At 44.4% G+C, this 21,300-nt stretch overlaps 1 protein-coding gene across 2 annotated transcripts in view; it reads left to right on the top strand.

Moving 5' to 3' along the window:
- The window catches only part of AUTS2 (activator of transcription and developmental regulator AUTS2), a 1,178,049-nt gene that overhangs the window by 849,746 nt on the left and 307,003 nt on the right, over positions 1–21,300 (top strand). For both annotated transcript variants that reach the window (XM_080682460.1, XM_080682459.1), the window contains exon 5: positions 17,673–17,702. In XM_080682460.1, the coding sequence (XP_080538586.1) occupies positions 17,673–17,702 (30 nt within the window). The remainder of the gene's footprint in view (positions 1–17,672; positions 17,703–21,300) is intronic.

The raw sequence follows: 21,300 nt of genomic DNA, 5'->3' as shown, positions 1-21,300 counted from the left end.
CCAGTGACTGGAGCTTCCTCTTACAGATGTCTCACTCTTGGCAAGTTGCTCAATGTCTTTAACACTCACTCTCTCCCTGTAAAACTGGAATGCTAAAAAGGTACACAGCGGGATGGGGAGAGGGTGGAGAGGTGTTGTAAGGTTAAAAACGGGGATATAAGTATATTATTGGATTGTTTTCTAACTGCATGATGAATTCGTAAACAAAATTGTGAACAAATTCTTCTAGACAAAGAGTTGATCTGAAGAGGTAAAGCTTGGTGCATGTCACAGGATTATTCTTCAGATAAAAAGTAGACATCCCTCCAGAAGTGGACGATTGTCTGCCTCGCTACAGCCTGGCCAACATTGTGTGTCAGCATCAGCACTTACATTGTTTTTCTTTTTTTATAGATGAAAAAGAAATAAGCTCTTTTTAAATTTGCGTATCTTTGATTTTTGGTGAAGTTGAATTTTTTCTATGTTTATTAGCCATCTACTTCCTCTCCCCTGAATTGACCTTCTGCATTGGAAAGGAAGGATGAGTCTGCAGGGCTAGCTAGAGACAAGACGCTCCGTGATTATTACCGGAGCCATGGGCCAGGGTTGCAGGGGAGAGGACTAAGAGCCTCCTGGGACTCCTAGGCGACCATCAAGTAGGCTTCTTCCCCATCCAGAGCCCGGCTTTCTGCACAGTCAGCTTGTCATCGGTATTTGCTCCTTACCTTTTCACTTGTTAAGAAATAGTTTGGATTTCTGAGAGGGGCTCTTTACATTCCACTCAAGCCAGGGCTTATAATTCTTTCCCGACCAGCCTGCTTGTTCAGTTTGGGTTCTGCTGAGTCCCATTGGTTCGCAGTGCATTGCTGTAGATCTTGCCTGAGTCTTTTACGAGCCCTGCCATCCAGCCAGAAGCTGTGACTGCTCTGTAACCTCCTTAGATTTAAATCTGTTGCTCGCGTTCTCATAGTGTTACAGAGCAGCAGAGCCCATCCATACTGATGTCTTAATATCATTCTCTGCTCCTTGGATTTATAGGGTAAAATAAACCTTCTGCCATAGAAGTGTTTATTGATTACTGAAGTACATAGTAAAGCCGAAGAATAAAGTAAGACCAAGTAATCGGTCCTATTCCTGGGGGACGACAGTCAACCCTGGCCACGCAGCCTCCGGGGGCTGCCTTGCACGCTGCAGCTAGGAGGCTCCCATTTCATTGGGCGTCCAAATAGTAAGCAGTGAGTGATAGAAACCAGGCAGAAAAAGTGCATACTGTGTGATTCCATTTACATAAAACTAGAAAATATACAAACGAATCTATAGTGACAGGAAGCAGATCAGTGGTTGGGCAGGGAGAGGAGCTGGGGATTAGCAAAGCACAAGGAAACTTGGGTGCGGTGGATGTGTGCACCCCCATCTTGATTGTGGTGATGGCTTCGTGGTGGATATATGAGAAGATGGATTAAATAGTGCCCTTTAAATATGGGCAGTCTGTTCACGTCAGTTATATCTCAATAAAGCCATGAAATAGAAAATAGTAAGCAGTATAGGGAGACAACCCGTGGCTCACTTAGTGCTGGAACGTTTTTCTCTTTCCTTAGGAAGCTCTATTTTAAGGAACATTTGGAAGGACTTGTGAGACTAAATTTCACCTTCACATTAGGAGAAATTGGGGTTTCAGAAGACTGAATGGTGCCATGAAAAATAAAATAAAAAGACCAAAAAAAGGGCAAGATCTCTTCTTCCATCCCTTTTTCGTTCTTACATCTGAACCTTGAGAGGTGGCTTGTCATACAATGTTTTGCCAAAACAAAAGAAGCAGAGCCCTTGAGAAAAAAGCCTGAGTTCTCTTCTTACCACCCCTCCCTCTGCCATCACATGTCCCCATCCAGAGGAGAGAGTCTGTGTTCCGAATGTTGGCAGGCTGGAAGGGGACAGGCATTTTTGACACAAAGAGATGTTTGTTTTCCTTGCATTTTAACTCTTAATTTTTGACACAGTGGGGAGCTCCAGCATGGCTGCCATTTAAAATGTAACAATGCCATGGCATTCTGACTGCCTCTGTCACAGGGGCGTCGTGACTGAAGGCCAGGAGACAAAGCAAATGAGGCCAGAGACAGTGCCTGCTGCTGAGGGGCTGGTCTGCTTCTCTGCGCAAATGTCTCTCTCTTCTGGCCTGAGGAGGAGTCTCTCAGGGAGACTGGAGCTGGAATTTGTACAACCTCCATTCAGCCCCCTTGATTTTAATCAGAAATGCACAATTATTCTTTTCCTCCAAATAGAGAAACTCAATCCCCATTTTAAATTCAATTATTGTAATTGCAGCATTCAGAAAAATAGCACATTCATTTTCTAATAAGAGATTGTGGATACCAAATTACTGCATATAGTATGTCAAAACAGGAAACTTGAGACTGGCAGGCCAGTGGGTGTTTTTATCTTGGCAATTTGTATTTTCTTGCAGACAATTTATAGTAATCCTACCCTTCCCTGTTTATGATTCAGAAGACTAGCTTTTCAAGCCATCCTACAATAAAGACTGTTGTTAGGTACAATTTAATTTAAAATCTCAGTTATGAGTCTGATGAATTCTAAGAGGGGCAATAGTAAAGCAGCTAATAAAAGCGGGGGTGGGGGTGTAGGGAGGAAGCAGTCTGGCACGTCTTTGGATCCTCATGAACCACCTTCTAATAATTGTAGATCAGTTTGTCTCAGGCCATGTTTCTGTTCCTTTGGCTGTGCTTTTCACTACCTTGCATTTTAAAAACTAAACCGGCAATCTGGTTGTAGGACGTTGATATTTGGCCATTATGTTCCAGCAATATGAGAGCACCATTTTCCCTTTTCCCATCCCATTCCAGTTGCTTTTGTTGGCTTAAGGGTGAGTCCAATGTAAGAAGAAATATATTTGGAGTTTGGGTTTCCTGATTTTCTGAAAAGAATATTGTTATGATCGGATTTCTTCAAGAATATGGCATTACTGTCTTAGGATTTACTTTTACCTTGGAGTTGGACGACCATGTATTTCTCATGGCTACATTAAGACAGCCACCACACTCACACCTTAGCATCCACTCCACTAACCACTGTCTAGTTCTTTACCTCAGCTACACACTTTCTATGACACTTTCCCACGAGTATTCTGCTAATGTAACTTATAAACTCTGAGCTATATTTGGAGAAACTGACCACAGTGTTGAAGATGCTGAAAACCAGCAGCTGAAGGATGGAGAGGAAAGCCAGAGAAAGCTTCCATCCATACAGAAGAGGGAACAGACACCCCTGGGTGTCCCTGAGGATAGAAGTGGTTGAATTGTTGAGCGCCTACCGAGTGCCAATAGTCTCTCAACTAGTCCCCAGTTTTGCAGGTACCAAAGTTAATGCTCTAGGAAGTTTTATCTCTTCCCAAGGTTACTCTGTTGGTTAATTTTGTTAGATCCATCCCTAAGAAGGCCTTGCATATAAATGAACCTTGTGCACAGGGCTGTCCAAGGAGCTCCTTATTCTGACTGGTCAGAATCTCTGGACAAACTTCAAAATGGCTGGCTTCCTAGTTGTACTCATCATCACCTGATGTTTTTTATATCTATCTTGTCTATTTATTTTGCCAATTTTAATTTGAGTGAACACCTTTTTTTTCATATAAATTATTTTTAATAGACTTTACTTTTTAGAGCAGTTTTAGGTTCACAGCAAAATTGAGTGGACAGTACAGATATTTCCCACTAACTCCCAACCTCTCTCTCTTTTTTTTAATTAATTAATTTTATTTTATTTTTTAAATTTAATAAATCTTTATTGTTCAGATTATTACAATTGTTCCTCCTTTTTCCCCCAGAGCACCCCTCCACCCGGTTCCCACCTCACCCTCTGCCCTTACCCCCCCCGCCTCATCCATAGGTATACGATTTTTGTCCAGTCTCTTCCCGCAACCCCCACACCCCTTTCCCCCCGAGAATTGTCAGTCCACTCCCTTTCTATGCCCTTGATTCTGTTATATTCACCAGTTTATTCTGTTCATCAGATTTTTTTTTCACTTGATTTTTAGATTCACTTGTTGATAGATATGTATTTGTTGTTCATAATTTTTATCTTTACCTTTTTCTTCTTCTTCCTCTTCTTAAAGAATACCTTTCAGCATTTCATATAATACTGGTTTGGTGATGATGAACTCCTTTAACTTCTTCTTATCTGTGAAGCTCTTTATCTGACCTTCAATTCTGAATGATAGCTTTGCTGGGTAGAGTAAATTTGGTTGTAGGTTCTTGCTATTCATCACTTTGAATATCTCTTGCCACTCCTGTCTGGCCTGCATAGTTTCTGTTGAGAAATCAGCTGACAGTCGTATGGGTGCTCCCTTGTAGGTAACTAACTGTTTTTCTCTTGATGCTTTCAAGACTCTCTCTTTGTCTTTTGCTCTTGGCATTTTAATTATGATGTGTCTTGGTGTGGTCCTCTTTGGATTCCTCTTGTTTGGGGTTCTGTGCACTTCCTGGACTTGTAAGTCTATTTCTTTCACCAGGTGGGGGAAGTTTTCGGTCATTATTTCTTCCAATAGGTTTTCAGTATCTTGCTCTCTCTCTTCTTCTGGCACCCCCATAATTCTGATGTTGGTACACTTAAAGTTGTCCCAGAGGCTCCTTACACTATCTTCATATTTTTGGGTTCTTTTTTCTTTTTCCTTTTCCAGTTGGGTGTTTTTTGCTTCTTTGTATTTCAAATCTTTGACTTGATTCTTGCGATCCTCTAGTCTGCTGTTAGGTCTCTGTATAATATTTTTTATTTCAGTCAGTGTATGCTTAATTTCTAGTTGGTCCTTTTTCATATCCTCGAGGGTCTCGCTAAATTTATCGGCCTTTTCTAGAAAATTCTTGAAAAACCTTATAAACGTGGTTTTGAACTCTATACCCAGTCGTTTGCTTTCCTCCATTTCTTTCATTTGTGATCTGTTTCTTTGTCTCCGCATTTTGGCTGCTTCCCTGAGTTGATAGAGTGGCTTTGTGTGCTAGGTGTCCTATAGGGCCCAGTGGCTCAGCCTCCCCAGTTACCTGAGGTGGATACTCTTGGTGCACCCCTTTGTGGGCTGTGTGCACAGCCTTGTTGTAGTTAAGCCTTGATTGTTGTTGGTATCACTGGGAGGAATTTACTTCCAGGCCAATTGGCTGTGAGGATCAGCTGTGTCTACACTGGGAGAACTTCGGTGCTGGAGACACCCTTATGAGACAAGATTTGCAAAAGCCTCAGTGCTCAGCTTGGATGGGGTAGAGTCTCAGGGCAGAGCAGACAGCATTGGTTTCCTGTCAGCCCTGCCCTAATAGGCCCCTGTGTCTCAATGTCCCGTGGTAATTGCTGCAAGCACCTCTGAGAGAAAGCCGCCCTCAAGTTTCGCCCGCTGCCAGACAGTCCAGTTTCTCCCCGAATGAGTCTGGGTCCCCAGAGTCTCGCCCAGAACTGGAGTTCAGCGCAGTCGGGAGCTTTTGTCTCCCGCCTGCTTGAGAAAACCAGCCCTCTCTGCGCGTGCGTGCCTTGGTACCTCTGCCTCCTGCAGCTCCTCTGAGTCTCAGTGTGCTTTTCTCTTTCCTTCTAGTTGTAGAATTTCCACTCAGCCAGCCTTCCTGTGGTTCTGGATGATGTTTGTTTTGTCTTTTAGTTGTAGTTTTGAAATTGTTGTGAGAGGCAGTAGTTTAGGTGTTTACCTATGCCACCATCTTGGTTTCTCCCCCTTGAGTGAACAGCTTAATAACGTCAAAGCCCACGTCATTATTGCACTATACATAACCTACAAGTTTAGACCCCCTATCTTATATCTATGCATTTTATTTTAGTCCCTACACACAGATTACTGACTACTATTTGACTTAAACATAAATTCAAGTTATATCCACCAGTTTTTTTTTTCTCATCAAGAACCTAAAGGAATGCTTAGAAACTTGAATTCTAAAGTGTCTTACAGATATTTCCCTTTCCCCCTAATACTATCAACAATAAGAAGTATAAAAATAAATAAATAAAAATAAAGTGGCTTGCCTTGTTGGTATTTGATCAGTGAAATAAACCCATTTGTTACCAGGAAGACTCCTATTGTTCTCTGCTTCAAAGAGAATGGTACTTTCTGTTGGGGTTGTTGTTTTTGGATAGCATAGTGTCACGTCTTCAGACACCTCCCAAGCAGAAATCCTTGCAGAATATGATTTCCCCTCTGACAATAAAATGGCCAAAAAAAAAAAAAAAAATGGAAACCCAACATTTAAATAACTATTATGTTACCTCATTTCTGAGTGTGATAAAACATAGCTTTTATAAAGACTTGGAAGAATAAAGCTATTGAGTGTTTTTTTTCTGGCCACTTTCACATGCTTGAACTCATTTAATTCTCACAAAAAAATCCTGTAGAGTATGTATCACCCCCATTTACAAGTGAAAAAAAAAATAAAGTAGGCTCTAGCCCTGGTGGGTTCAGTTGGTTGGAACATTGTCCTGTACATCAAAAGGTGGGTTCTATCCCCAGTCAGGGCACATACTGGAGGCAATCGATCAATGTTTTTCTCTCACGTTGATCTCTCTCCCCCTCCCTCCCTCACCTCCTGTCTCTCTAAAAATCAGTAAAAACATATACTGAGGTGAGAATTAAAAAAAAGGTAGGCTCCCAGGTGTTAAGTATCTTTCCCAAGACTGCATGGCTGCTAAGTGGAGGGGTCAGAATTTGAACCTGGGTCAGCCACAGATTGAATGAGCACGTCCCTGAGCCAGGCACTGTGCTGGGCCTCCTCCAGAGGGAGCGCTGCCCAGGGTGGAGTGGAAATGTGGCCGATGGCTGCCTTCTCTGCTGCCCACGGTTTCTGCTCCCACCGTTCAGTTTCAGCTTGGCTTACCCTTTGTCAAACAATCAACCCACAATATGTGCTTTCAGATAGTTTCCTTGGATAGTGCGTGAGCGGGAGTGAGGTGGTATACTGAAGAACATGAAGTCCGAGGCTGAGAACAAGAATCAGCATAAACAGAACTGGGTTCAAGTGCTGCCTCTGCCAGTGGAAGCCTTAACTTCTTGATAATGGAGAGCTTGTCACATTTCCCTCCCAGGCTGCTGTCAGGGCACTCTTTTCAATGACAGGTAGCTGCTGGCTGGCATTTGTAGGGGAGACACTCTAAGATGGCTCCTATGGAGACTTTCTCCCCTGGAAGAACCATGCTGCAGTGAAACGCAGTTCCAGAGCCAGGCTCTTCCAAAAGAGACAGCTCAAAGCTGCGCTGCCGCCTGGACCCTCCTCTTCATCCTTTTGCCTGAGGTGGACATTGTCCCTTTGGCAGGGAATTGAGTCGTGTAGGCGCAGCTTAGCAGTGCCTCACAATTCGAGCTGGAAGGGAGAGTGGTTTGCAGCAGCTTCATTACCTAGGGAAAAAGAACTCAGAGTTACAGGCACTTTAAGAACGATGCTTTTACTTTGAGTATTGGAGAAAATAGAACAATTACCTATTGAAGGCAAAGTGGATGAAAAACACCTCTGTTCATACTACCCTGATCATTTAATCTATTCAGATTCATTCTGCTCTCTGAAGGGGATTCAAGCCAACTGTCTGTTCTTCCTGGCTGCACCCCATTCTCCTCCAGGCTTCGCAGGACACATGGCGAGCGCCTGAGGTTCCAGCTAATGACAGACATTTCCTGCTCCAGGAGGGGACTCCTCCAAGGGCTTGAGCGTCTTGCAGTTTCAGAAATATGAAATGAAGAGGAGGGAGGAGGAATCCATAAATCATCGAATTGTTATTGGGCATGGTTTAGGGCCCTAAAACTGCCCTGGGCCCTGTGATGATTCCAGACTGCTCTCTGGAGGAGCTCACCATCTGCTGGGGGAGCAAGACTTACATATGTGAAATCAAAGAAGAATTGTACTCTATCTAAACTAGATCTCCAGCACCTGGCACACATAATCTTCAAAAAAACCCCAAGATGCTCTTTGTTAAAGAATGAATGAGTGAGTGAATGAATGAATGAATGAATGAATGCTTTGTAATACCTATGGAGTGCTTTTTATGTGCCAGGCACTGTTCTATACCCTTTTGTGTTAATTATATATACTTATCATATTTTTATTATTATTATGTACTTATTAACCCAGTGAACGCTCTCGACAGCCTGGGAGGCAAACACTGTCAAAAGCCCCATTTGGTAAATGATGAAACTGAGGCCCCGAGAGGTTAAGATACTCGCCAGAGGTCCTATAGGTCATATGTGGCAGAGCCAGGATTTGACTTCAAGCACTGTCCCCCCCTCTAAAGCTCAAACCAGCTTGGACCAACCCTGTGCGCTTTGGCCTGCCTCTCCCCCTGGCCCCGCCAGGCCTCTCATTTGTAGTTTCTTTTACGGAGCACATTTCTAAATGAGAACGGTTGCTCTGCTTTAAGGACATACAAATGGCTTGCCCTCACCTGTCAAGCATGATCCTTGTATTTTACTAGGCCCATTATGAACGCAATCTTTCTGTCGAAAATTTGCATACCTCCTTTCTTGAAAAGTAATGACAGCAATTTCTTTCCCTCCGCTCACTTTCTGAGTGTCTCATTTAACGGCACCTGTGAAACCGACAGGCGCAGAGATGAGAAGTGAAAGAGAGCAGTTGATTAAATCATCATCAAGTCGGCCTCAGAAAGTCAATTCTGCTTGCCGTCTGCAATGATATCCTTTTATCTTAAAGTAATGAGCTATGGCACTTTTGCATCGGGTAATGCGATAAGTTCTATTAGCATGTTCCATTTGCCTCACAAGCAAGGGCAAGTCATTTTAGCTAGCTCATATCACTGCAATCAAAGCAATTGGCTTCCCAGGCAGAGAAGAAAGGGAAAAGGCTCAGGGTGATTTCTATGGATCACAACACAGCGGAAAAAATAGACTCTTGTATTATTTTAACCCGTAACATACTTTTCCTTTCTGCTCATCAGCAAATTTGTGTTTCATTAGCTAACACAGGACTCTGAAAGAACCGAGATTTAGTTGAAGCAAAACTAGGGGGCTCCAGCCCCACCCAAAGAAACCAGCGACTGACCAGGAAAGGGAAGAGTGCAGCACTCCAGGGTCACATAGAAAACCCCCAAAGAACACGGAAGAATAGGTCTCCCTGCTCCTCACACTGTGGCCTCATAATACATTCTTGCTTTACACCATCTTCAAAGTCATTTGTAATAGGTCCCTAGGCAGGCACGGATTAATGCTATTGATGACTTAGAATCAGTAAATCAATGACAAAGAGGCAAAGGATCTGGTGCTTAAGCTTAAAAGAGATCTTTTACAAATCACCCAGCCCTAAACTGAGTTTTACCTTTGGGTAAGAAATTCATTTTTCTCATTTTGCCAACCACTGAGGCTTGTGGGCTCTGGGTTTTAAGCAAAATTCGCCTTTGGGTTTATGTATGTTTGTTTATACTTGGCAAAATGTGACTTCCTTTCTTCTAAGGGAAGAAAATGCTGAACTCTCCAAAAATTTGTGAAATATCCACTTATTTTCCTACTTCCAAAAACCCAATTATATTTTAATGAGCTAAGTGGAAATTTACAGCATACAGAGTGTTTTATGAAATACACCTGGATTTCAAAGTGACAAAAAGAAAAAAAATATTGACGATAAATTTGCGAGCTTTAGAACTTCAGGTTTGAACAAAATGATTTGTCAGTATATTTGCACTTCTAATGGGTGGTCAGAATGACCCTAGCACATAGTAGGCATTTTAAAATTACTTATTGAATGAAATTGTGTGATCATCTAAGAGACCCTAGAGGGAGAATAAGAAATGTTCCCCTTGCCCCTCAAATCACATCCGTCATTTGAGCTCCAGCCAGTTCAAGCTGAGAACTTTCAAAATTGCCCAATTCTGCAGACTCCCCATGCAGGAATCGCACTTCACCAATACAAAATTCCAGAAGCTTCTGTAAGCTTACTGTTAGTTATACCTCAACAGCTGCAGATTGCTGGACCTTATATGATTTTCAAATGTGCTCATTTCATAATTGTCAGAAACTTTGTTCTTATATTTTACGCTATGTTTGGCATACAAATTTTTTTATTAGACTTTGATTATGAGGGGGTGATTTCATTTGATCAGACATAGTTATTGTAACACTACAGGGAAGGAGGAACCAATGGCATCATTTTGTAATCAGGAAGAATACCTCAAATCTTTAGGATTAAACCTTCTATTTCTAGGGCCCCCGAGCTTTCAATTTCACTTAAAGTCCAAGGCTGTGAGAGGACTGTAAACCATGGAAATGAGGGCTCTGTGGGGTGACTGAGACAGACATCAGCTAGTGGCTGCCCATTCTGCATGTACAAGGACCTAGGCAAGTGGGAAGATGATAGTGGACATGTTTTTGGTCACCGTGCCGCCACCTCACTTCTTTAAATAAGAAAATAAGTGTCATGTTTTCTGCAGGTGGCTTCTTCTGAAATTGCTTTTAGGTGAGGGATGTCTTTACAGACTTAGATAAACCGCCTACCCCAAAGGGGAACCGATTTGTTTTGTCACTGGCAAAGTTAAATTGTACCTGATGTTAGACACAGTGGTTTACAAGTTAGGGTTCTCCCTCATTTTCCTCTCATTTCCTTTAGGCAGAAATGAGAATAAAATAACTTTATTCAGCAATGGTGTTCAGCCCTGACACCTTTGGTGGCAGTGATAAATGGATTTGAGATACGAAATAACTGCTCCAGCAAGGTCCATTGAGCAGAATAGAGAGCAATGCCCTCCTCAATGTCATTGTATGTGATATATTCAATGATTGCCACTTTCTGCTTAAGAATGCATTCCATCACAAGGTCCCTAGAATTCCATTTCATTCCCTTATTCTGAATGAGGCAGGGAGGTGTCGCAGACCTTGACTTATTTCAATTTGGATCAAAGTCTTAAAACACAGGTATTACGATTCCTAAATGGGAATGAGAAATGTTTTCTTTTGAGGAAATACAATAAAGTCATAATCACATAATAGAAGATACTTTCTTCTGGGCCCCAACTCTAAGCTCTTCTGACAATTCTAACACTGCCCAGTGTGTTCAAATATACATCCCATTGTATTAAATGTCAAGTTAGTCTGTGTTTCCGGTGCCTTCTTCCTTTGGAATTACTTGTCTTTTAAATCATAGTTTGCTTGTGTTGGGTGGGATCAACCACACTTTGAAGAATTTCAAAGAAGAATGGGATAAATGTGTCAATATGATTGAGGTTTACTATGTCCCACGGCCTAGAGATACAAAGATGATGAAGGTGCTGCCCTTCCCTATGTGGGATCACTCTCTGGTGAGGAAGACGTATGGCAAACAGTGAAATACAGTTTTGTAAGGAATGGAGACAGAAGCAATTAATCATAAAAAGTATTAGAATTCTAAGAATTCTTCTAAGAAGAGTATTGGACAGTCACTGTGTTTTTAAAGACACATTAAAGGTTTTTAGGTAGAATTTGATGGAATAGAGTTCCAGGCAGAGGAAATTGTTAAGGGCTGAGGGTGTGACCAAGTGTACCCAAGTGTGGCTAGAGCAAGGGGTATGTTGGAATTTTGCTACTCAACAGTAGGGACACAGACCGAGGCCAATCTATCAGCTGGTTGTAACTAGTCTGATAAGAAGTTAAGCATTTGAAAGCCTTTATAGCAATTCAATAGAGTAATTTTACATCTTTTAAATCAAATAACATAGTTTATGTGTTTTTTATTTATCTAGCAATTTATTTTTTACTTTATATTATAAAAATACTAGTAGCCCTGCACACGAATCCGTGTGCCAGTAACTCGCCAATAGCTCGCTGCAGCCCTCCAGTAGCTCTCCACCTACTGCCCCGCCCTCCTGTAGTTCCCCCACCCCCCTCATAGCTTGCTGCCCTGCCCCCTCCTGTAGCTCTCCACCGCCCGCTTGTAGCTCCCTGCCCCACCCTCCTGCTGATCCGTGATCCGGTTGTCACGTGGTCGGTCGTACGCTTCACGGCATAACAACCATTTGCATATTACATCTTTATTATATAGGATTGGTCACAATGTATTTGAAAACAAAACAAAACAAAAACGAACGGCCCCTCTCCACAGAAAGGCTGAGGAGCACTGTGCTGAAGGCGTGGCTAGAAGTTGGGGTGGGGAAGTTGGAAGTGTCATGATCACATTGAAATTTAGGAAATCCACTGTGGTTAGTAAGGACTTGGATCAGAAAAAGAAGAAACCGTGGGTCCTGGGAAGCATCATTAGCCTCTTGTAATGATAAAGTAAATGCCTGCACTAAAGTGGTGTCCATGACCGTGGAGATGGAGAGGACTTAAAAGGTAGACTAGATAATATTGGGTGAGAAAGGAAGGTAGGTCTGCTCAAGGATGATGGGAACAACATGGGAGAGGAACAGGTTGGGTAAGCAAAGGTTGGTGGGTCTAGATTTAGAGGGATGCTTGAGTCTGAGGTGTTTATAGGGCTTGAGTGGGAGGGGATTAGCACAGAGAAACTTGTTGATAATACTTAACATTTATTGTCTGCACGTACTCTGTGCCATGCATTGTCTAAGTTGTTTATACATGTTATCTCATTTTATTCTCATCTTCTTATGAGGGAAATGGCATTATCACCCACATTTACAGCTAAGTAAACTGAGATGTATAGACTTTACCAAAGCCACATAGCTGGCAAATGGTGAGCATAGAGGTTTAGTCTCAACATAGAAATGGTAGATGGAACCTAGGGACTCTTCAAGGACTCCCCTGGAAGAATGGAGCTGCAGGTGCTGCTCTGGGGAGACAAGGCATTAAAGAATATGCAGAACGGGAAGGGCCGTGAAAAGATACAAGGAAAAAACAGTATTGGCAAATGTGTACAAGGGGAAAGTCCCGGATGTTCAATGGAAATAATCAAAATATCCAGCACTAGGGAACTTCTTACAATTTACAATCCAAACGGTGGATTGCAGTTCAGCCTTTTTTATAAGTGATGGTACAGGGTCAATGTTACTCATGAAACTAAAGTATTTGGCATATTATGCAAAAACAAAACAGGTTACAAAATATTAGGATTTCATTTCTTAAAATGTGTGTGCGTGAAGAAGAGAAAGAATGGAGAAGACTGGAAAGAATTGTACAAATATGTCAACAGTGTCAATGGATGGCCGATTGGTGGGTAACTTTTTAAAATGTAGTCAATAAATATGCATTAATTTTTAAAGGAAAAACTATTAGGTGGGTGGGTTACTTGGTTTATTGGTTGATTGAAGAGTTTGAGGGGGACATGTCTGGGAGAGGGGGAACATGTCTGGGAGAAAAAAGAGGTGCCTCGGAAGGTTCAGGTCTGATTTGTGAAGCTGGCGGGAGGAAGGGGACGATGAAGTGGATGGTGATGTGTTGGAATGGCTGCGTGTACTCAGGTGAGGAACTAGTCCCTTTCTAATTCTGCATTTGAGGCACGTGGTTTGGATTCCACACCGCGTTTCCCTCTTTTGTCAGTGGTGGGTTTGGGTGGTATCTTTGTCTGAAGACTGAGTGACCAAGAATTCTTCGCCGGGTGGGTTAGTATAAGGGCTGTTTGTTCCTTTTCATTGCTTGCTTTTAAAATGCAGGAGAATATTTTCAGCTCTGCACAAAGGGCTTTGAAATCTAGTCATGGAGAGTCCTCTGTCACCTCAAGCTGGTCGTTAGTGTGCAACCTGTTTGCTAATAAACCAATGCAGGACCTCGATGTCAAAATGCTTAGACTGGCCAAATCAGCTGGGACCCCGTTTCTGCATTTGACATGCCTTTTCCATTTCCCAGCCTCATGCAGAACATAAACCTGAATCAGGAGGTGGCTCGGTGTGAACTCTGATAAATTGGAGTGGGTATCTAGGGATTGGGGAGCAGACACTTCTTCTTTTAACCTTTCAAGACCAAGAATCATTTGGCCAAAAATCCACCAAGTATGGAACTTAGGGTATGAAAGCTGCACAGTGTATTAAATGTGAATTTGAGACCATGAATTCTCCCCACACTGACTCCATAAAACAGCCTCCCTTTTTCATAAAGCAGGCCCATAAACCGCTGCCAGCGAAGCAGAAAGACTCCTTAGGCCCATGGCTGGCTTTCCGTCTGGAGTTGTCAACAAACCCCCTTTATGAGTGGAATAGACCTCTTGTATGTGTGGAGCTTCTGGCTTTTTACAGAGTGTGTTAGGAGCCAGGCTAGGCAAACGTTAGGCGCTGTTTGCTGAGTGCATTTATTGCCTTTGCATAATTTATGAGCTGGAGGGGTTGACCATCATTCGTCTCTGCCAGGGGCTGGCACTCGAGGCTCCAGAGAGCGAGGCTGTAAATTGGATGGCGCGCTCCTGCTGAGCTCACGGCAAAGTCCTCGGGTCAGTGTGGGAATTTAATACCAGAAATGGAACTGTTTTCTCAGCGCACCATGTGGGCCCCGCGCAGCAGAGACTGTTTTGGCAGACTCTGCGACTGGCCTCGTCGAGGAGCTGTCACTCACCCGCATGTTGCGTGGGGAGCCTGAGCGTTTTTAATCGGCTTGGCATCCGTGCTGCTTCCATAATGGATACCAGTAGGTCTCAGCTCCCCACCATATGCTTAGCTCTGGAGACAAGGTGCTTCTGGGTATATCAGTAATTACTTGATGCGGAATTAAGTGGACCTTGAAATTAGAACTGGACCGTTGGAAGGCAGGAAGCTTAACACTTTGATAGAAGTAACCATTCCCAGGGACACTCTGCTGTTACGATGGGGGGCGGTGTGGTCACTGGAGGTTCTTTCCCGACATCCCCACTCCCTCTGTGCTCCAGCCGTCAGCGGTCATTGCTTACCTCACAAGGCGGGCTGTGAACAGCTGGGAAAATGAGCCTGCCTGGCCAAATCCTCATCCCTCTTCCACCCCCCTCACCCCCAATCATGCTTTTTCACCATTGAAAATGTGCCCAGAATTGGGAACCTCAAGGAAGGCTTAATTAAAGGCAATGGGAAAGCACACCATCGGGAGAACTGTTCCTCATCTGTCTGTTGTTCTAGGCCTTCAAAGTCGCCACATCACGTCACCATTTTCTTTCTCAGCTCCTTTGACTTTTTATAATAGAGAAATCCACTCATCAGGCAAAAGAGAGTAAGAGTGGACCATCTGAGGTTGAAAGCTTGGTTGAAAATGACTCAGATGTACTTGGTTAACGCACTGTCACTACAACTCGGGTAAGCGTATGGCATCGAGGAGCCAGTGGAAAAGAAAATGTTACAGCCCTCCAGTCCATACAGCTGTGATGTGAGCCCCTAAATGCTCGTAGTACAGACAGCTTAGGTTGAGAAGAGGAAGTAGTCTCCACAGTGTGTCTTATAATACCAAGATGTCCCTTGGATGGGGTTAGGGTTATTTTCAATTGTGGTTTAAATACTGTAACTTATCTGTTATCTGAACAAACAAGTCCAGAGATAGGCTGCTCTGAGGGTGGTTCAGATGGCTCAGTTGTGCCAGGGTTTTTCTTCCTTTGGCCTGATCACCTTGTTTTTGTACTCCGTTTTTTTTTTTTTGTTGTTGTTGTTGTTGTTTTTGCCTCATATCTGCAAGATGGCTGCCCCAGATCCAGACCTCACATCCTCATGCAGTCATGTTCAAAGGCAAGAGGCAAGTGCTCTGCTTTTCTTCCTCTTTTGAGGAGAGAAAATGTTTCCAGAACCGTCAGCAGACATTTCCTCAAGTCTCAGCCAAAAATGTATCTTATGGCCACCCTCAGCTGCAAGGAAAGTTGGAAAAGAGAGAATATCTGGCTTTTTCATTCTCCAACTGTCAGGAAAAAGGTACAGACTAAGAGAAGGGATTGTGAATGGCTGTGGGTATCTAGCCAGTAGTGACTGCTGTATAAGCAAATTTATTTTCTGTGTCTGTTCATAGCAGCATCAACTCCCACATCCAGGTGGCCACACTAAAAATCCTTGGCAGTATCCTCGACTCATTCCTCTGACTTGCTTCCCATATCCATGTGTTATCAAGTCCTGTTGGTTCTACCTTTAGAATTGCTCTACCATCTGTTCATCTCTTTCGCAAACCACACACCCTGCTGGTATAGACAGTGTGATGTCTGCCAAACTGGTGTCCCTATGACCCGGCTTCTCCCATAGTGCACTCTCTCCTCACCGTGGGAAGCGTCATCTTAATAGAACATAGCTCTGGTCATGCACCCCCTGCTCAGAGTCTGTGTTCTAACTCTATTTCTGCAGTCATGCACCGCAACAGTGTTTCAGTCAACCACCATATATGACGGTAGTCCCCCAAGATTGTAGTGGGGCTCAAACATTTTTATCACCTAGTGACGTTGCAGCTGTCATAACATCGTAGTGCCACTCGTTACTGGTGTCTTTGTGGAGTGCTTATGCAAACAAGCCTACTGCACTGCCAGTCCTATTTTGTGCAGTACATAATGCTCGACAGTAATCACGACTGTGTTATGGGTTGATGTATTTCCTATACTTTTCATTATTATTTTAGAGTGTACTCTTTCTCTTATTAAAAAAAAAAAAAAAACTTTGCTGGAAAACAGTATGCTGTGTTATCCCAGCCACAGCCTCATACATCTCATGTTTCCTGCCTCTCTTGATTGCCTCCCTCTCTCCGGTGCTTGACTTAAGCTCGTGTTGTTTTGTACAGAAGCACACTGTACGGCCGGTAGCCCAGGAGCAGTAGGCTAGACCATGTAGCCTCGGTGTGTAGTAGGCTCTACCATCCAGGTTTCTGTAAGCGCAGTCTATGATGTTCATACAACAATTAAATCGCTAAACAGCACATTTCTCAGGACATGTCCTGGTCACCCCATGGTGCGTGACTGGACAGCTAAACTGGAAGCTACCTTAGGGACAGTCCTGGGTCTTCTTTAAGTCTCTGCCATGCTTCTCAAAGGCATTTGAGTGAATGAACTATTCATCTGCTGTGCATTTACTTTAACAAAACATGTCCCTTTTTTAAAAATTAGATATTAGATAACAGAACATTGTTGATTTTTTTAAAAATTTTGTATTCTTTTTTTCCCTTTGAGTTAATTATCATTCCTGGTTATCCCAAACCCAGCTCAACAGTTGGTACGTGGGATTTGTTAGACATGATGCAAGTGAGTCTACTGTCCTAAAACTTTTTTTTTTTTTTTTTTTTTTTTTGCCCATATTGTTGATTTGGTACCCTGACCTCTATCCTTGGCATGTATTTTATAGAGAACATTCTCTCTGTTCTCAGGAAAAGCCAGCCTCACCCATTATGCTTTATTTCTTTCCCAATCTAAATGAGAGAATGCAGTGCCCAGCGGTTTACGTCTTTTCTTCTAGAAAAGTACCAGGAGTGAGACAGCCATTGACAATAGAAGGTAGAAGGTCTCCATTAAAGAATTGATTTTGCTCTCAATCCCATCGAATGATCTTGATTCACCTTCACCCTGTGGCCAGCTTGGCTCCCGCTGGGCATCCCCTCTGCCATGCAATCGGGGGGCTCACTGGGGTGATGAGCATACACCAGACTGCCCACAGGAGGAGCCACAGAGCATAGGCACAGAGGACACAGCGGGCAGCTGGGCAGCGTCCTGCTTCTTACCCGTTTACCAGCACTCAGGCCAAAGAATCCCCACCCAGCTCAGACCACGATCCCTTTTCCTTTACTGGTCTTGCTTTTGTTTTCTGTATCAAAGACAAAAACCTACTTCATTTTTGCACTAACCCTCATTTCTTGTTTACTTTTTCAGTGTGACAGCGACAGTGACCAGGAAGAGAAGGTAAGACCCCCACCTGCAATTGTGGGCACAGTACATAGACACTGAGCACCGTGGTTCTCCCACACCCAGACACGCTGCAGGGGCAGGGTGGGGGTACCAGCTTCATGGGGGCAGCACCTTTCTCTTCTGTAAAGTCAGGTTTTATTCACATAGTCATGTTTTCTAAGATAAGAAATTACATCTAATTTGTGAGGTCCACTTTTTTAAAATAAGCCCTTTAATAGTGCACATATGTGGCACTAAGTTTTCACATTATAAAAGATTTCAAAAGAGGAAATGATTTATTTTAATAGCCATCTGATTTTTCTTCTTTAATCCTTGATTGGAACATTAAATGTGCTAATATGTATTTATAATGTCATGTTTTCATTTATCTTACTGGCCCGTATGCTTCGTCCTGCTTTTCTGTACATATTGGCTTCTCAATGGAGATGCTAATGGTAATGTTTCTAGGAATGTCATCCTGGGGCGAGGGGTGGGCAGGGCGGTCAGAGGGGAACTGCTCTCTCAAATCAGGCGGATGGCCAGGTGGGAGGGCAGTTCTTCCAGCAGGTGCACTCTGTTTCAAGGCCGATGGCCACCAGCCTTTGTATCCGGTTCAACGTGGGTGAGGAAGGGGAGCTCTGGGTTGAGCTCTCAGAAGACTGGATCACGGCCTGGTAGTATGAACTTCCTGCTGCCTGAAGCAAAGGGATGGTTTGTCTGTTTGGTCTTTCTTCCTAGGTGTTCAAATCCCCCGACCCAATTTCTTTCCAGTTTTATTCCTACTTTATGTATTTCCAAAAGTTACCTGGGTATTATGGTTTCTCTATTACTTGGCACCAAAAGGAACTGCTGGTCTCCCTTCCCCAGTTTCTGGATCTGTCCTGCGGAGCCGGCGTCCCTGAGCCCCATTTTCCATCTCTTCCTGCCTGCTTGCTGATTTTATTCAGCATCTGCAGTTAGCGTTTAGTGGGATCTTTCCATCAGCCCAGACTAGCCCTCCTTCTCTGCTGCCAGCCTCCGAGAGAGATGTGGAGGCTCTTGTTCTGTGTTGTTGTTAATTTGAATTCAGCATATGTAGCCTGTTATAAAATGCGAGACATCATCATTTGAGCAGGTCAAGCATATTCAGATGAAGACAAATGGTGCTTATTTGATTTCCTTAAAATCAGGAAATGAAAAAAGTGCTCTCTGGAGAAATCATGTTCTGCCTGACTTGGATGATAGACCAATGCGTGTCCCCAGATAAGAACAGGCTCTCGCCCTGAGGTTTTTATCTCTGAAGGACGGCCAGGACTGTCAGCTTGCTGACATGTGCATTATCCATGTCATTTTAAACAAAGTGACCTATGGAAGGGTGTGCTGTGCTGTGACATGGTAATGGGCTGTTGGATGACAGCGAAAGTACACACTGCAAAGGGGGCTGTGGACTATTCTTTTGTTTAACTGACAAGTAGGAGCTTCCTTACTCCAGCCCCCAGAGTACGAGCTGCTTAGAAGCCAGTCTCCTGGTGTCTCGGGCGCCAGTGAGTAGTGGGTGCCAGAGGCGCATGGGCAGCATGGAGGGTCAGTGTTCAAGTCGTGCCCACCAGCCCTTGGAGCCCTCGGGCCACATCCCACGTTGGCAGGTGTCACCACAGGCAGCAGGCAGGACAGGTACCTGCTGCCATTCCGCGGCTCTTCCACAGCGATGGTTGGCCTCCAAGGTGGTGGCACTTCTCCAAGGGGATGAGCCTGCTCGGGGTCTCACAGCCCAGCAGACATTCTTCCTTGGAAGGCGCTCTGAATTCCGGAAGCGTCACCTACCAGCAGTGGTAGAGGTGGAGAGGATGTCCAGTTTTGCATTCCGTGTGCATGTCTTGATAGGCAGTCTCAACCTGGGCGGCACACCCATCACGGGGAGGCTGTAAAATCCCCACGCCTGGGCCCTTCCAGGCCGACCTCAGAGTCCTCCAGGTTTCAGCACCACTCCTCAAGATGACCAGCTAACAGGTCATTTGGGGAATTACCAAAGCTGCCCCTGGCTTTCAGAGGGATCTGGGTGTTTCCACTTCCTGCCAACACCTGAACTAATCCTTCCTGCGACCGGATTCCCAAGTCATTGCTGTTCGGGCTTCAGTCTCTGACACCAGACTGTGGGCGGTGGGAAGTAGCTGGTGCCCACCACTCAGTTCAGGGCGATTTCAGGGCAATGCAGGAGAATAAGGATATGTATACAGGCACGGCCCTGTGAGTGGGGAGATGGCGGGGGGTGGGGGCGGGTGTTTGGACCGATCCTCCCTCCTGTGCGCACTTCTGCCTCTGCTGCCCCCCACCCCGCCCCTGTCGTCTTTCCTGTGGACTGTGGTGGCCCTGCAGGTCCTCTTCTTACCTGGGAGCTACTCCACAACCACCCTCACATCACCTCTCCCTGCTCCCCTCCCCCAGGCATTCCTCCCAGGGCTCCTGACAGGAGCAATTGGGACTCTAATTGCAGCCATGCCTGCTCGCCCTGTTATAGTTAAGACTATCAGGCTCCCCTTTTGGACTGGGATTGCCCGGTGGTTATCACTGGCTTTAATACCATCCCCCCAGACTTGTGCTCTGTTCCAGAGCCCAGGCCCTGTCAGCCTCCCCTGTGCCAGAACCTCCTGCCTGGGCCCTCTCGGAGCCCCACAGCTAACCCGGCTGCTTTCTTTCATGTGCCCCTTGGAGGATTCGGATTCAAATCTGAATTGCTAATGGTGGAAAAGATGCCACTCAGTGTCCTGGGATCCCATCAGTAGCCCCACCAGGGATGCTGTTGGAGGCAGAAGTGAGACTTGTAGGGCACCCACTGGGACTTCTCTCTGGAAGACCTGTCATTCTCTTACTCCGCGGGGATCTGCAGAGCTGGCGGTCTAAAATTAGGGTACTGCATTTCACACAGCTGACTGAATTAAGATAAACTCTGCTTTCCTCTGATACGAAGCTGTAATTTATAAAATGATACCCTTACTAATTAATGTGGAAGTGACTGGGAAAGGGGCTGAAAAGCAGAGCTTTCCATAAATGCAGAAGATGTACTTGTGGGTGGAAAGCCTTTGATGAGCCATGAGCAACACATCTCTCCTAGCCTCCCCTCCCAGCCGAGAATACATTTTACACAATATCAGAGAGCCAGGAGGACTCTGGTGAGGTGGGAATGGGCGGGGTTAGGAAAGGCTGCAGCGCTGCATCTCAGGTGTGGGGTTGTCTTCACTGTGGTTAGTGACAGAGGCAGCACTTGGCGCCTTAATCACCACATTAAGCAATTATTCCAATCCCCACACTGGAAATGAATTGGTATCATGAGAACAAAGAGGCAACGTACACATTTCCACATATTTGGCCTGTATTTCCTCTTGCTGCCTCTTTCTCTGCCACAGCAGCTATTATGCCAAAGAACACCCTCCTATTGGGTTATGGAAGTCATGTGAAGACTAAAAGTCACTCTCACTTTATATACTCATCCCCCTTTTATTGTGTGGGCCACATGGCAGAGTTGGCTGGAAGGCCTAGTGTTCAGTGGTCCAACACTTGGGCATCTGAGTCCGGTGGCCTAGGCTTCTTTCTGGCTGTCCCTTACCACTTTGTAGCCGTGAACAAGCCTCAGTTC

This window comes from Plecotus auritus, assembly GCF_963455305.1.
Source record: "Plecotus auritus genome assembly, chromosome: 7".
NCBI classification, from domain to species: Eukaryota; Metazoa; Chordata; class Mammalia; order Chiroptera; family Vespertilionidae; genus Plecotus; species Plecotus auritus.
The sequence above is the reverse complement of the archived record's forward strand: the minus strand, read 5'-3'. Positions and strand labels throughout refer to the sequence as shown.